The 15,075-nt window shown below is 46.0% G+C and overlaps 1 protein-coding gene across 1 annotated transcript in view; it reads left to right on the top strand.

Annotated features, from left to right (window-relative positions):
* Window positions 1-15,075, top strand: part of LOC309555684 (uncharacterized protein) — an 840,923-nt gene that overhangs the window by 212,873 nt on the left and 612,975 nt on the right. Inside the window, exon 8 of the mRNA XM_082257724.1 lies at window positions 11,571-11,639. Coding sequence (XP_082113850.1) covers window positions 11,571-11,639 — 69 coding nt within the window. The remainder of the gene's footprint in view (window positions 1-11,570; window positions 11,640-15,075) is intronic.

The raw sequence follows: 15,075 nt of genomic DNA, 5'->3' as shown, positions 1-15,075 counted from the left end.
GGGGTGACGGGATTGGATTAAAGGATATGTGCTAGGAGGTGCTTTAGGAGGGGAGAGGAATTGTGCTGAGGGTGGTCAAACTTCAAATCTGCTGCCCTCTTCCTAGCACAAATCCTTTCTAACCCAAAACAAAGCATCCTCCTAGTAAACATCCCCTAACCCCCAACCCCTCCCTAAAATCACTCCTTGCAGCATAACCGGCCCCTTGTTACCCCCCCCCCCCCCATTTCAAATCACCTTGTCCCCCTCCTCTGTAAGACCCCTATAATCAGAGATCAGCCTGTGGGCAGGTGTCCCTTATCCTCCTCGGCTCTTCTACCTGGCCTGTGTACAGAGGAGGAGGAGGCTATAGTCAGGTCCGCAGCGAGCAGGCTGCAGCCGAAGGGAGATCCTGTGTGGAATGATCAGACCACGGGCAAGGTGTATGTCTCTGCCTCGCTCCCTCCTCCCCCATCCTCCTCACACATTGCGCAGAGGAGCTCAGAGGATAGCAGCGATCCAGAAAAAGGAAGGAGGGAGCCGCAGCGCCCCTCTAAATGCGATGCCCGGTGTCAATATGGACCTGGTGTCATGCTCTGGCTCTGCTCTGCACCCCCACACCCACATAGCAATGCCACTCTCCAGCGCCCCCCACTGATTTGCGCTCTAGGCCAGCGCCTACCCTGCCTATGGATGGCACTGGCCCTGAGTAATGGTTAAAAGAGCCACTTCAGGGAGAGCACAAGCAATACTAGTGAATAGTCCTTTGCCCTCCGTCTACCTTTTTTCAGGTTCAACTAACACATTACAGGTCTCCTTTAACCCTTTTACTGCCACTGACCTATGTCAATGCACAAAGCTGACTGCTGGCTTTCTAATGAAAGTACACTCCACATGCTATATAAAGGAAGCCAGCACACAAAAGCTTCTTCTTTGCAAAAATGTATTCCAGCATTAACAGCAGTAGCAACATGACAGATGCTTTAAGCCTTCCTCATAGCATACACATATGCCAAAAAATCTAATTTATATAGTAACAAACTGTGCCTAAAACTAGGGGCTGTACATGCATAATTACAATTAAGATCAATGCAAAACACCAGGGGGAGGTGGGCACAATTAGGTCAGACTCCAAAAAATATACACAATAAAAAAATACACATTAACACTTTACATGCTACACAATTATTTCAAAAAAAGGTTTATGTCCATTCTATTATTCATTCCACTGGGCACTCTGGTGTTAAGCTTGTGTATCCACCACACCTCACGTTGAAGTAGGTTGCGGTGTGTGTCACCTCCTCTAGCTGGTCTTCCAACCTGTTCCAAACCAAAACAGGAAAAGGAATTGAGGTTACCCCCATGAATTTCCCTAAAAAGTTTGGACACACTAGAAATAGTTTTAGCATTAACGTTCGATGCATCATTAAAATGTTCAGATATTCTTATCCTCAGATTCCGAATGGTGCATCCAACGTACTGTAATTGACAGACTCTGCACTCTACAACATAAATGACCATTTTAGTGTAATGCCTGAGAGAATAAGACTCTCCTGTAGAAAAGGAGGTGACACTTGTACTTTTATGTCTTACACATTGTTTACATGTGGGAAAACTACATGGATATGATCCCACCGTCCTCAGCCAAGTGTGAGATGTCCGAGGACTGTGGGAACGAAAAAGAGACAGAGACAACATAGCCCCTAAAGCAGAAGCTTTCCTGCTAGAAAAATAACAGCCCTGTTGCAAAATATAATAAAGTACATTATCCGCATATAAAATAGGAAGGCAACGCTTCATAATTTTCACTATTTGGTTATATTGTGCTGAATATGAAGTTACAAAATATATGCCTTTTTCTTTTCCTGCAAGAGGGCCGTTTCTTACCTCCAAAAGTCGGGTTAATTAACATGTTACGACTTCTCTCATTGGCTAATTGTTTATTAATTCTTCACTATAATTTCGTTCTATTGCCTGCCCGATACAATGTTACACTCCCTGTCCAGAGAAGAATTTATTTTAGCCCTAATGAACCCTCCTACAGGTAATGCTCGTAGAGTGTGCGGAGGACGGCAATGAGAGGCTAACAACAATGAAGGCCTCTTGACCCCTGTAGGGAAAGAGCGCCTTGACTGATGGGGGCATGGCCAGGAGTTGGGACCAAGCAGGAAGATATATGGGTCAAATGGATTGGACAGAGCCTTGGGTATGGGAATGGGCCTGAGCTCAGTTAAGAGGACCTTCCCAAGGAATTTTGGGTCATTTTTGAGAAGAATCGCGGTGAAGAGCTGACCACCCCCCCCCCCCCACCCTGTCGTTCGGTCGGTCTGTCACAGCATTCGTGGCGGTTTTGACCTTGCCAGCGCTAAAGTTCCGGTAATGAGTTACACCATTGTTTGTAAATTGGGGGGTAGGCTGTCTGTCAAGCACTGATGGTAAGGACAGCCCCTTCCCCCTTACCACTTTTTGGAAGTTATGTTAATGACTAAGAGTGCTTACAGTACAACTGTGACTGGCACTGGTCTAGACGTGTTCTGGTTTATTATTGGAAAATAAATAAAAGCTGGGGCCTTGCCCTTTCCAACTTAATTGTGGTAAGCGTTGTTTTTTTATATGGGGAGGGGGCAAGGGGGTGTTGGGTCATAACGTTAACTTTGTTTCTGGACCTATGCGCCTCAGCAGTCAAGAGTTGCCAGCACTCTCTTTCCTAAATGTTTTGGTAGAGACTGTGCCATCCTCCTCATTGCCTGTCAGAACAACATCTAAATATTCAATGTGGACTGAGTGAAAGTTATGTGTGGATTCAAGATTCAAATGGTTGGAATTCAGATGGCACATAAGTCAATCATGTCAGTCGGACCCCTCCATACACTCCACATGCTGCCTGTTGGCTTTCTAATAAAAGTGATCAGGCTATACAGCCGCCTGATTGCTTTTTATGACCTTCGAAACTTTGCCTGCCCCGCCTGGCTTCCCAGGCTCGGCTGTCCCACCTGCAAGCCTGGGACCCACGTGGCGTGTTTCGTCTGGCGGAGGGGAGGAAGACCAGCAAATATCTGTTGGCTGACTCCCCCGCAAGCTGTAAAGAACCTGGAAGCCATGTGTATAATGTTACTTCTGGTTTCTATTGTCACTTTCCCTGGCCACTGTGGTCAGGGAAAAATCTAATGGGGCATGATATGTGCTCCTTTAGCCTCAATAAAGGGTAGGTGAGACCTCAGGGGGTCTCAAAGACCCCTGATGTCTTATTACAGAGAACAGGTCACAAATATCACTGAGGGGAAAAAAAAGTGTCAAAAAAAGCCACACCCTAGCACTTCACAACCCAACTGCCCCCTAAAAAAATCTTGAGCCCACCCCCATGTACCAACTTGAACATAAAACACCTGTCTGGGTGCCTGTGTACAAAAATGTTGCTTCTGCTCCACATGTTACATATCACTGCGCACACCAGAGTGAGCAATAATTCTAAGGCCAATCGATACTTATTTTAAAGTGATGACCTGCAGGGGCTTTTAAAGCATCACCTGCGGAAAATCTAGTATATCGAAGCTGCTTGTCCTTTTGCGGGTGTGTGTAATTTTACTTGCAAAAGTTTTTTATTTTGTAAGACATATGTAGATTAATAACATACAATCTCAGGAAATATTGCATAAGAAAGGTATACAATGTGTCATATACAGAGCCCTCTCGGAAAGGGACTTTGTAATGATAATAATGGCAACAATGCAATACGAGATAGGCATGGTTACTAAAACAGTATTACTAAAACGTCTGAGGATCAGAACAGAATCCCAGCCCGCAAGCAAAGCACAGAAAAATATAACCGTGGACCTCCATGTAAGTTACAAATGCCCTCTGTAAACCAGGAAGGGGAACCCCCCCCCTGAATCTTATGAACTGGGGTTGCATATAATCACCCTCTGAAGATATAGGTCCTGAGAGAGGTAGATACCCTATAAGCCACAAGAAAGGAGGAAGTATGGAATATCCGAAAGGAAGAAAAGGAAAGGAAAAGAAGGAAAGAACACAAGAAGAGAAAGGGGATAGGAGAAAGGATGGAGATGCTGGAGTGGATGCAAGAAGGGATCGGGTGGAGAAAATACAAAACACAGACAATTAGGATGAGGGAGGTGAGATGTACAGATGCCAGGGTTCCCATACTGCTTCAAATTCCGCTTGCTTGTCACGGAAGATGCTGACCATCTTCTCCTGGGTCATGATCCAAGAGATTTTGCGTTTGGTCGCCCCCATTGAGACCGAGGGGGACTTCCAAGCCCGAGCCAAGGTAAGCTTCCCCCCCAACAACATGAAATGCATGAGCTTCAAACTGGTTCTGGGCCCTTTTACACCAGAGCCAAGAAGCAGTGCTACTTCCGGGGTCCTGGGAGCCGGAAGCCCGGTAACTTTGCGGATCAGACTAAACAATTTATTCCAAAAACTACGGATACGCGGGCATTCCCACCAAATATGGAGCAAGGAACCCTGATGTCCGCACTCGCGAAAGCAAAGAGGATCAGTCCCCGGGTACATTCTGGCTAGACGGGTGGGAACAAGGTACCAACGCGTAATAATCTTAACATTAGCTTCAACTAGAGATATATTCAAGATACCTTTAAAAGCCCTCCGGAAAATGGAGTTCCAGGTGTCCGGTTCCCACGATAGCTCCAGATCCCTTTCCCAGGAAAGGGCGTAACCGGGCTTGTCAGGTGAGTCGATCAAAGCCCTGTAAATCAACGAAATACCTCCCCTCTGGACTTGAGCTTGTGCACACCAGCATTCATATGAAGTGGCCCGGGGTTCAACATCTGAACCTGCGACCATAGATGATAGGAAATGTCTAATCTGGTGCAACCTAAATTTTTCTGAGGAAGGCATATCAAGCTTACTCGTACAGTGTGCGACTGACAAGGGGCCCTGAGGTGAGAGGAAGTGTCCTATCCTGAATAGTCCCTTGTTGGTCCACCATCGAAAAGCCCTTATGTTTAGTCCCGGAACAAAGTCCGGATTGTTAAAAATATGTGTCAGGGGTTTGTGAGCCGAGATAAGTGTAGGATGTGTATATAGTCTATCGCACAGCGCTAATGAGTGAGAGAGGGAAGGTGCCAATACAGGAGGTCTCCTACTTGGAGGAGCCCAAACCAAGTAATCTATGGTGTGATTAGGGACCGATTGTCGTTCCATATCAACCCAATCCGGTCTGCCCCCCATAGCATATACCACCGAGAATTGTGCCAGTTGGGCTGCCTGGTAGTATCTCCAAAGCAGGGGGACCCCTAGGCCCCCCTGTAAGCGGCTTCTGAAGAGGACCCTCCGCGGGAGTCGGGGACCTCTGGTGCCCCAAATAAACTGAACCATCTTGGATTGAAGACTCTGCAATTTCCCTTTAGTTACCTGTATCGGGAGTGATCTAAAAAGGTACAATATCCTGGGGAGAAGGTTCATTTTAACAGAATGAACTCTTCCCAACCAGGAAATGTTCCCTCTGGCCCAAAGTTCCATATCGGTAGACAATTTAGCGAACAGAGGCGGGTAGTTGGCTTGGTACAAAGAGGAGATGGAGGCGGTCAAATTGACCCCCAGGTACGGGATAGAGGTGGTGGCCCAGGAGAACGGAAAATTTTCCCGGAGGGTCTGCAACATTGATTGCGGGAGACTGACGTTCAAGGCTATTGACTTAGAGAGATTTACCTGGAGGCCTGAGATTTTCCCAAACTCATCCAACAGTCTGAGAAGATTGGGACTAGTAATGAGCGGTCTCGAGAGGAAAAGAAGAAGGTCATCAGCGAACAATGCGCACTTGTGTTCTCTACCCCCGCACAAAATCCCTTTAATATCAGGATGGCTTCTGATTGCTATAGCCAGCGTTTCGATGGCCACCGCAAAAATGAGGGGGGACAGTGGACAGCCCTGTCTGGTCCCCCTGTGTATCGGAAACGCGTCCGAATAGTGGCCCTGCAGTTTCACGTGCGCAATAGGAGAAGAGTAGAGGGCTCTTAAGGTGTTTAGGAAAGAGGGGCCAAAACCCCACCTGCTCAAGACATCAAACACATATGGCCATTCAACCGTGTCAAAGGCCTTCTGGAGGTCCAAGGAAAGGAGGAAACCCTGTTGGGGTCTCCCTCCATCCCAGGGGGCCCCCAGAAGAGAAATGATGTCCACAGCCCTTCGGATCTGGTCAGGTCCCTGCCTCCCCGGCATGAACCCCACCTGATCTTTGTGAATATAGCGGCCTATAAAATCCGCCAACCTATTGGCCAATATTTTCGTCATAATTTTTAAATCGTTATTAATCAGTGAGATTGGTCTATAATTTTTAACGTCAGAAGTATCCTTGCCCGGCTTCGGGATAACCGAAATGTATGCGGTATTGGCCGAAGCCTCTAATTGCTGTCCCTGCCTAAGGGAATTAAAAAAACGCGCCAAATGCGGGGCAAGCACTGGACCAAACGCTTTATAATAACCCGAGGAAAACCCATCAGGCCCGGGGGCCGAACCTTTTTTCAAATGCTTAATTACCTCTAAGATTTCTAGCTCCGAGATGGGGGATTCCATGGATTTCATATGAGCCTCGGAAATACTAGGTAATGCCAGGCCATCCAGGAAGGCCGTCCTGCCCTGGATGGTCGCTCCCTCACTAGGAGTGTACAACTGAGAGTAGAATTTGTAAAAAGCGGTCATAATTTTTTGTGGGTTCTGAGTCATGGATCCATCCGAAGTCTTAATTTTGGGAAAAGCATAGGATCTGGGCCTGGGGGAAAGTTTAGCAGCTAGCCGGGGTCCTATTTTGTCGGTTTGGTAATAGAACTGTGCAGAGGACCAACGTAAACTTTTCTCTGCCCGGGTGGTAAGAGCCATGTTCAGGGCCAGACGACCCGCTTCCAAACACTGTCGCGACGCTAGAGTTGGTTTTTTCTTATGTGCCCTAGACACTTCCCGGAATTCCTTCTCCAGTTTAGCTATATCAATTTGATTTTCCCGCTTAAGTTTCGCCGCCAGCTGGATAAGCTTACCCCGCATGACAGCCTTATGAGCAGCCCACACGGTTTCTGGTGAGACCCCGCTTTGAGCGTTCAAATGAAAGTATTCAGTAATGTCTTTTTCCAGCATATTGCAGAGAGAGGGATTACTGAGCAAAGATTCGTTCAGACGCCACCTGCGCACCCCATCCCGTGATCTAGGGGACAGGAGGTCCAAGATGACCACGGAGTGATCCGAAAGAGGTGATTCCCTAATATTCGCTTTAATGGCCAGAGGGACCTCAGCCGATGACAAGAAAATGTGGTCAATCCTGGCAAATGTGCCATGAGGGGCAGAGAAATGTGTGTATTCCCTGGAGGAAGGGTTGAGTTCCCGCCATATGTCTATCAGACCCAGTGAGTTAAGTTGCTTAGCGATGGTGAGACCACGTTTTGGTGGCCCCAAGACCCTAGGGCGCCTAGGGCTGGACTTGTCCAACATCTTATCCAATGACGTGTTGGAGTCACCCCCAACTATCAAGGTACCCGTTAAATACGGTTCAAGCTTCGCCCACATTCTGGTGAAAAACCTAGCCTGTCCCTGATTGGGGGCATAGTAGGACACAAACGTGTAGGAAATCCCCTCCATTGTCCCTGACACCAGAATGTATCTCCCTTCCGGGTCTCTAACTTCTGATGTGGGGGAGAAGCCCAAGTGTTTAGAAAAGAAAATGCCAACCCCTTTTGTCTTATTAGCTGCGTTAGCCAGGAAGAACTGTGGAAATTTGGAGTGTATGAATTTAGGCAAATAAGTATCAGGGAAGTGGGTTTCCTGGAGCAGGAGCACTTCAAATTTTTGGGAGTGTGCATGTTGAAAATATTTCCGTCTCTTAACTGGGGAATTCATCCCCTGAACATTGTGCGATGCAATTTTTAGAGGAGCCAGAGATGGTTTACTAACCGCCATAAATCCAGAGAGGAGCTATAACGCCAATGAAGGACCCACCTGAAGTTCCGAGGAGTTCGGGAAGTCGGAGGAACCGGAGCACCATCACAGCAGTCCACCCACCGTCTGAAGAGGAGACAGAGTCCACTCCAGCATCTGAAGAGAAAGCAGACAGATAAGAGAGAGAAAGGCAAAGAAGAAGAGAAAGAGACGGGGAAGAGGAAGACCAACCCAGAGGCCCCTGAGGCATGTAAGCCAGGGGAGCCCCCTCCCCCCCTAGGTCCAGGCCAGGCCCGCCTAGGCCCAGACCATGAGACAAGCAAAAGTTACCTGTCCGCGAAAGTTGCAGACAGACGTCTGACGCCGCCCAGGGCATATTACACTGGACGGGGTCAGAGGGAGGCGCAAAGCTCGCGCCCCAGACCTACCCGGCCCCAACCCAAATGCTATGATAACGAACATAAACTTAAATACAACATTGTGGTGAGAACCAGGGCCAACCATCCGACCCAAACCCCCCACCCTCCAAACATGTATGTCATTCCGGATGATGAATCAAGGAGTGATGAATCCCTCTACTTCCTCTGGGAGGTGGTGGAAGGACCCGGGCAGAGGCTATACCAACCCAACGGGCGTCAGCCAACAAAACCATGCGACCCCTAGGTCGTCCACCAACCCCCCAAAGCAAAAATGTGACTCCCACCGCAAGGATGAGGTATGGGGGATATCGAGCAAGAAAAGAGCCGTACAGCAAGATTTCAATGTACGGCCAACCTGTAAAAAAAAAAATAGCAACAGACAGCAAGAATTTAACCAACTTAACACACCCGGCCTGATCCCAGGCCTGAAATTAACCGGGAACAGAGTTCAAAAAAGAGTCCAAGGAGTCCCCTATCTGAGAAAAAAAAAAATGAAAACATTTCTCAGAGAGAGGAGGTGGAAGAAAAATTTGGAACACAAAAAAAAGGGGCTGGAAAGCAGTTCAGGTGACATGCGAGTCCTTGGATCGCTTAGATTGCTTCTTCACCCACGCCTGGGCAATGGGGCTGGCTGGAGAAGGCCTTTTGGATGGGCCAGCTGGAGCCGGGGATGTAGAACGTGAAAGTTCCAGGGAGATGATGCCCAATTGTAGAAGGAGTTTTTCGCCTTCCTGAAAGCTAGAGAAACCAAGTGTCTTACTCTTGTAGGCGAAAGAAAGACGAAATGGGAACGACCACCAGTACTTGATTGCCTTTTGGGTTAAAGCATGTAGAAGCGGTTTAAGAGAACGCCTTTTCTGGATCGTCAGGGGCGATAAGTCCGCGAATATTTGGACCGGGTGTCCTTGAATTTCCAGACGTTCAGAGGACCTGGCCAGTCGCATGACTTCTTCCTTCACTTTATAAAAGTGTGGCTTTACCACAATGTCCCTGGGGAGATTATCCTTCCGGGGTGCTTGAAGGGCCCTGTGTGCCCTGTCTAACTCCAGCCTATGTGCTGGGATGTTGGGAATCAGGGAGGCAATAAATCCTTGGACAGCGTCATGGACATCCTGAACTGCTTCAGGCAATCCTCTAATGCGAAAGTTGTAACGCCGTGAGCGATTTTCAAGGTCATCAATTTTGGAAATGGCGGTTTCCAGGCGATCTGTTAGGTCCTGAATGCGGTCAGTGTTTTGGTTCGTCCTGGAGACTGTTTGGTCCATCTTGGACTCCATGATTTCAATTCTGGAACCCAGGTTTTGTAGGTCTGCTTGAATGGTGTGTGTGATTTGGCTTGCTGTCTGCGCTAAGCCATCAGACAGCATCTTAGAGAAGGCCGACATCATAGCATGAAAGTCCAAAGAGTGAGCAGGGGGAGTAAGCTCAGAGAGGTTGGATACTGAGGGGCTGCACTGTAGGCCTCGGACTGGGGTGTGGAGTAAATCCCCTAAGGTGTGCCTGATGAGCGACTCTGTGGAGGTAGGGGATGGGACCGCGATGATGCTGGTACTCACTGCGCCTTCCGGGAGTGCATGGGGGGTTGGGAGACCCCCTCCGTCGCTGTCCTCCATCCCCTCTGTCCCGGGATCTTGATCCTCCGGCGCGGGCGGCGCCATCTTGTGTAGGCCTGGAGCCTCCGCTCCGAAGCCCGGGTTGCGGGAGAGATCCCTGCGGACCGTCCCCGAGGCCATAGAACTGATCCTTGGTGTGCCCCGAGTTGGATGGTGGGGTCCTGTGTCGGCTGCGCTGCTCAATGTGGCTGTATGGGGCCGGATGGTCTGGGGCGAGACGGAGCCTCGGAGCTAAGCGGCCATCTCCGCTGCTCCGCGCATGCGCACTGAGAAGATATCACTTAAATGTTTCATCGACTGTAATTCATTAATTTGGAATGCAATTTAGAGGCATAGATAAGTCTGTGAGGACGTTATGATCTCAGGGTGAAGCTTGTCAGAATTTCTGCTTGCTCAGAAATGATATTGAATGAGATCAGGAAGGCAAATTGTAAAGGTGGATTGAGGAGAGAGGGATCCGCTGTTTAGGATAGATTGTAGCTGAGGCAGAAAGCAGGATAGGCTGGGCTTGAGCAAGTGAAGGATGGCAAAAAGTGAAGAATTCAGTGCCTACCCAGTCCACCGTGATATATGGATCGTCCCTTTAGGAAAAGTCCTGGATGCAGTGTCTGCTAGGCCTCAAACCTGTCTGCCTCCCTGCAGCGTGTATTTCGGACCAAAAAGCAGGATGAAGGTTCCAGGGAGGATCAGATTAGCTGTGGGTACACCGACTCTCCACCCAGGTGATCCTGGGAGCCGGATGGCTGCAGATTGGGGAGTAAGGTAGGCGATGCTCCTCTCTTGCCGATCCTGCTCAAACCCCTTTTTTGTAATCAACCCCGCAAAATATAGGCATCGGCCGATACCTATGCTCCCATAGGGCAGCTGGGGTGAGTGATGGGGCTCAGGATGATGTCCGGCAGCAAGATTATGGTGGATTGCCTCTTAGGCCTAACTAGGCCGCGATTGTAAATCTGCTCCCGGTGGCTCGATTTTGAAAATAATTGGATGATCGTGTCCCCCAGGGTCCTGAGAGGCTGGATGGGGCAAAGATGCGCTGCTCAGGTCCGTATTTAGAGAGGATTGCCACGGATTAGCTATGCGATCGGCGGCGCTCCTCTCCAGTCCGCTTCCAGCCTACTCTGCAAATTTTTACTGATCGCGGGTGTGTGTAATTTTGAAGCTTGGCATATATTTACTCGTTGCGACCTCATCTTTTATACTTTACCAAACAATTGCATTTGTGTGCCCTAAAATTAACTTTAGTGTATTTTTTACTAAAAATGTGAGCTTGATAAACTGTTGCACACATATCATGTAAAATAAAAAATTTAAATATCCACTCTTTTATTGTTCATGGTGTCCGCTTTCAGAAAATATATAATGTTTGTGGGTTCATTGTCATGTTCTTTTTCAGGATTTTGCTTATTTTATAAAAAATAAAATAAAAAAAAAACTTATGCACATAAGATTTTTTTTTTTGTACATAAAGAAAAAAAAACTCCTATGTGGAAAAGATTATTATTATTTTCTTTCTTGAGAGAACAAAAGGTGAAATTATCAGACTGAGGAATGAGGAAAATGAAAACTGTAATATACTACATTTATTTTGTAACTGAAATAATTGGAATCTCACTATTCCAATATCATAGTAAAAAATGTCTTTCTCCTGCAGGCCGTTTTCCCACCTTATGAATCCCGCATCACAACCGCCAAGCTACTGATAGAAGCTGAAGAATATGAGGTAGGAACATTTGTGTGTGTTTGTTATTAAGTGTCAACTGGTGTTAACTGCCATTCGCTGCCGTGATCCATGGAGACTGGGGTGTCCCCCTTTTTATTTCTGCGTATGGTATGAAGATGATATTTGATAATTACTCTGAACTTTTATGTGCTGTTCAAATGTCAGATTGGTAGAAAAGGCCTCTTAAGCACAGCAAGCGGTTCATTATCCCTGTATGTCACATGGTCCCCGAGGAGGTACGGCTGTGACGAAAGTGCACAGAGCTCCCACTGTTACCTGTCCTATTCAGCTATCATGTGACATTAGAATAAACATTTTTTTTTTTTTTTTTTTTTTATAAATTTATAAATAAAATAAAAAAATCTGCTTTTCAACCAAGGCATAGTGGACAGGTGAGCATAAATTATGAGTTAATTTATGTATAAGAAGTTTAGGTCTTGCCTCCATTTTACTACAGATCACACTAGCATGCAGTTCTGAATGCTGATATCAATCATCTTACAGTCATTTGTTAAATTAAATATTTTTGTGGTTACTTAGTTTGGGTGTGTTCACACTTTACAGTGGATAGAAAAAGTCTACACGCCCCTGTTAAAATGTCAGTTTTCTGTTATGTAAAAAAATTAGACAAAGATAAATCATTTCAGAACTTTTTCCACTTTAAGTGTCGGTTCACACTACCGCGACTTGTCAGGCGACTGGTCAGCCTGACAAGTCGCGGTCCATTGTGTGCTACGGGAACCGTTCTAATAGGAGCGACTCAAGTAGCTCCGACTTAGAAAATAGTTCCTGTACTACTTCGGGGGGACATCGAACGACTTGTATTGACTTCCATTATGTGAAGTCCGTGCAAGTCGCGCTGAAGTCGCGGTGCGCGCGACTTGACAGGACGCCCATGAAGTCGTGCCGCGGTAGTGTCAACCGTCACTTAATGTGACCTATAAACTGTACAATTCAGTTAAACAACAAACCGAAATACATGCAAAACATCAAAGTCACTTGAAAGTCACAAGTAGGCCGCAATGAAAGTTGAACTGGGAGTCGCACAACTGGGAGTCGTGCATTTTTTACCGCGATTTTACCGCGATTTTTACCGCAATTTTTGTGCAGGCGTTTTTAGATTGAATAGACACCAATGGAAAACGCCTGTAATCTGCCCAAAAAGAAGCTCATGTACTTTTTTGAGCGTTGGGCGTTTTGCTCACAGCGTCAAAACGCTCAGATGTGAACAGGGGCCATTGAAATTAATAGGATTTGTCTTGTTGGGCGTTTTGAGAGCTGATCCTAGAGCAGAAAAACTCCCCAAAAAACGCCCCAAAACGCCTACATGTGAACGGAGTCTTAATGTTTAAAGCATCCAGAATAACATAATGAATGAATACAAATCTTCTGAAATAACTTCCAAAAATACAAATCAATTCCGGACAACGAATATACGAAACAAACCTGAATATACGAAAGAAAACGGAATAAATAAAACAAATTCCATAAAACAAATCATTCTAACATAAAGGAATTTGACCAAAATAAATGATTAACTTAACAAATGAGTCAGAAATGAAACACATTTTTTTTGTCACGCACATCTCTAACAGTGCAATTTATTAGGTCTACCTATCTAGTACCTTCATTGCTCAGCATAAATGAGTACACCCCAAGAGATTTGTCAGAAAACCTTAACTTTCCTTTTAGATTCAACATTTTCTATGGAACTTTATTCTACAAAATACTCCCACAAATGCGGGCCATTGATTGCAACCAAGATGTGTTAATTTGCACACACAAAAAATTGTGTCCCGTACTTCCTGATTTCTTCTATGCTGAATGATTTTAAAATATTTTAAGTGCAATACTGTTTATTTTATTAAATTTTGATTTACAGTATTACGCTATGGAGTTTGTTTCTACCGTTTCCATGCATGATTGAGATTGCTGGGGACTGGAAATAATGTTAAAGAGAAATGTCCTAGGGCTGGTCTTAGATATCCATATAATGCCAGGGGAAGCGGTGAACGCTGTCCCCTATTGAGTGAAGAGATCTCTGGTGAGTGAAGCAACAAGAGGGGGGCACGTGTGGAGACACGGGGCACATTGCATGCTATTGCGGAACTCCCTTTTTGCTGCAATTTCACCAAATATCGTTTTTATAGCAGCACTACTATAAGGACTTGCAGTCTGGACACATGATGGTTGGAATGTTGGATTATTGGAAGGACTATTGTTTACCATATAAAGACTTTCTGCTTGGAGCACTGATCACTTAACATGAGCTTTGGTCACTTTATATGAAATTTTGCTATATTGATTTATTAATGTTAGGTTTGATGTAATTTTATACTTGTCACTTTCACTCAGCACTAGCATTTTCATTGGGTATTGCCCAATGTTACGGCTGCCATGACCTACCCAACCACCACCATTTCCCTTCACCAAATTTTTCAACATAAAATAACTTCACACCAATACATCTTTATTTTTGGGTTTAACAGGCCATAGCAGCCCTTTTATTAAACAACCATAAATAACAAATCTCTTCATTACACAATATAACATTCTTCTTAGAAAAAACATAGCATACCATAAACAGCCTGATATAGCTATCTGCTCTTCTAATAGGTTTTACGATTTTTGAAGGCCCCCTTAAATGACCAACTGGCTGTATCTGGCACCAACTTGCGTCACCAGGGGCCCCCAGCCGCAATTACACTGGCTCAGTGACAAACGTTTATCCATACTCCAGCCAATACAGCCAGCTTAACCACTTCCATATTACTTCAGACACTTATTAGGGTAGGTACACCCATACCGAAGAAAGGCCCAGACCCTTGTTCTCCAAAGAACCTAACCATCCTCTGCCTTCAAAAACCCAGCGACCTCTGCCCGCTGCTATGACAACACCATCGCCATCCTACCCCAAAAAGGAAACCCAGGATAAAACTGAAAAAAGGGGGCGGGAGGGAGGGAGAAAGAACCTTTTCCTGCGCTGTCTCCTTGCTAAACTGATGCTACAAGCAGCACGTCCCACCAGAAGACCCCTAGGACCACACCCTTGCCCCACCCTATCCTCCACCAATAAGGTAAGTCCACTATTTATTCTTAGCCCTTACAGTGCCTTGCGAAAGTATTCAGCCCCCCTGAACTTTGCGACCTTTTGCCACATTTCAGGCTTCAAACAAAGATATAAAACTGTAATTTTTTGTGAAGAATCAACAACAAGCGGGACACAATCATGAAGTGGAACGAAATTTATTGGATATTTCAAACTTTTTTAACAAATAAAAAACTGAAAAATTGGGCGTGCAAAATTATTCAGCCCCCTTAAGTTAATACTTTGTAGCGCCACCTTTTGCTGCGATTACAGCTGTAAGTCGCTTGGGGTATGTCTCTATTAGTTTTGCACATCGAGAGACTGAAATTTTTGCCCATTCCTCCTTGC

This window comes from Pelophylax lessonae (genome assembly GCF_965119305.1).
Source record: "Pelophylax lessonae genome assembly, chromosome: 5".
Lineage (NCBI taxonomy): Eukaryota > Metazoa > Chordata > Amphibia > Anura > Ranidae > Pelophylax > Pelophylax lessonae.
Note: the sequence above shows the minus strand (reverse complement) of the source record. Positions and strands in the feature narration are given on the sequence as shown.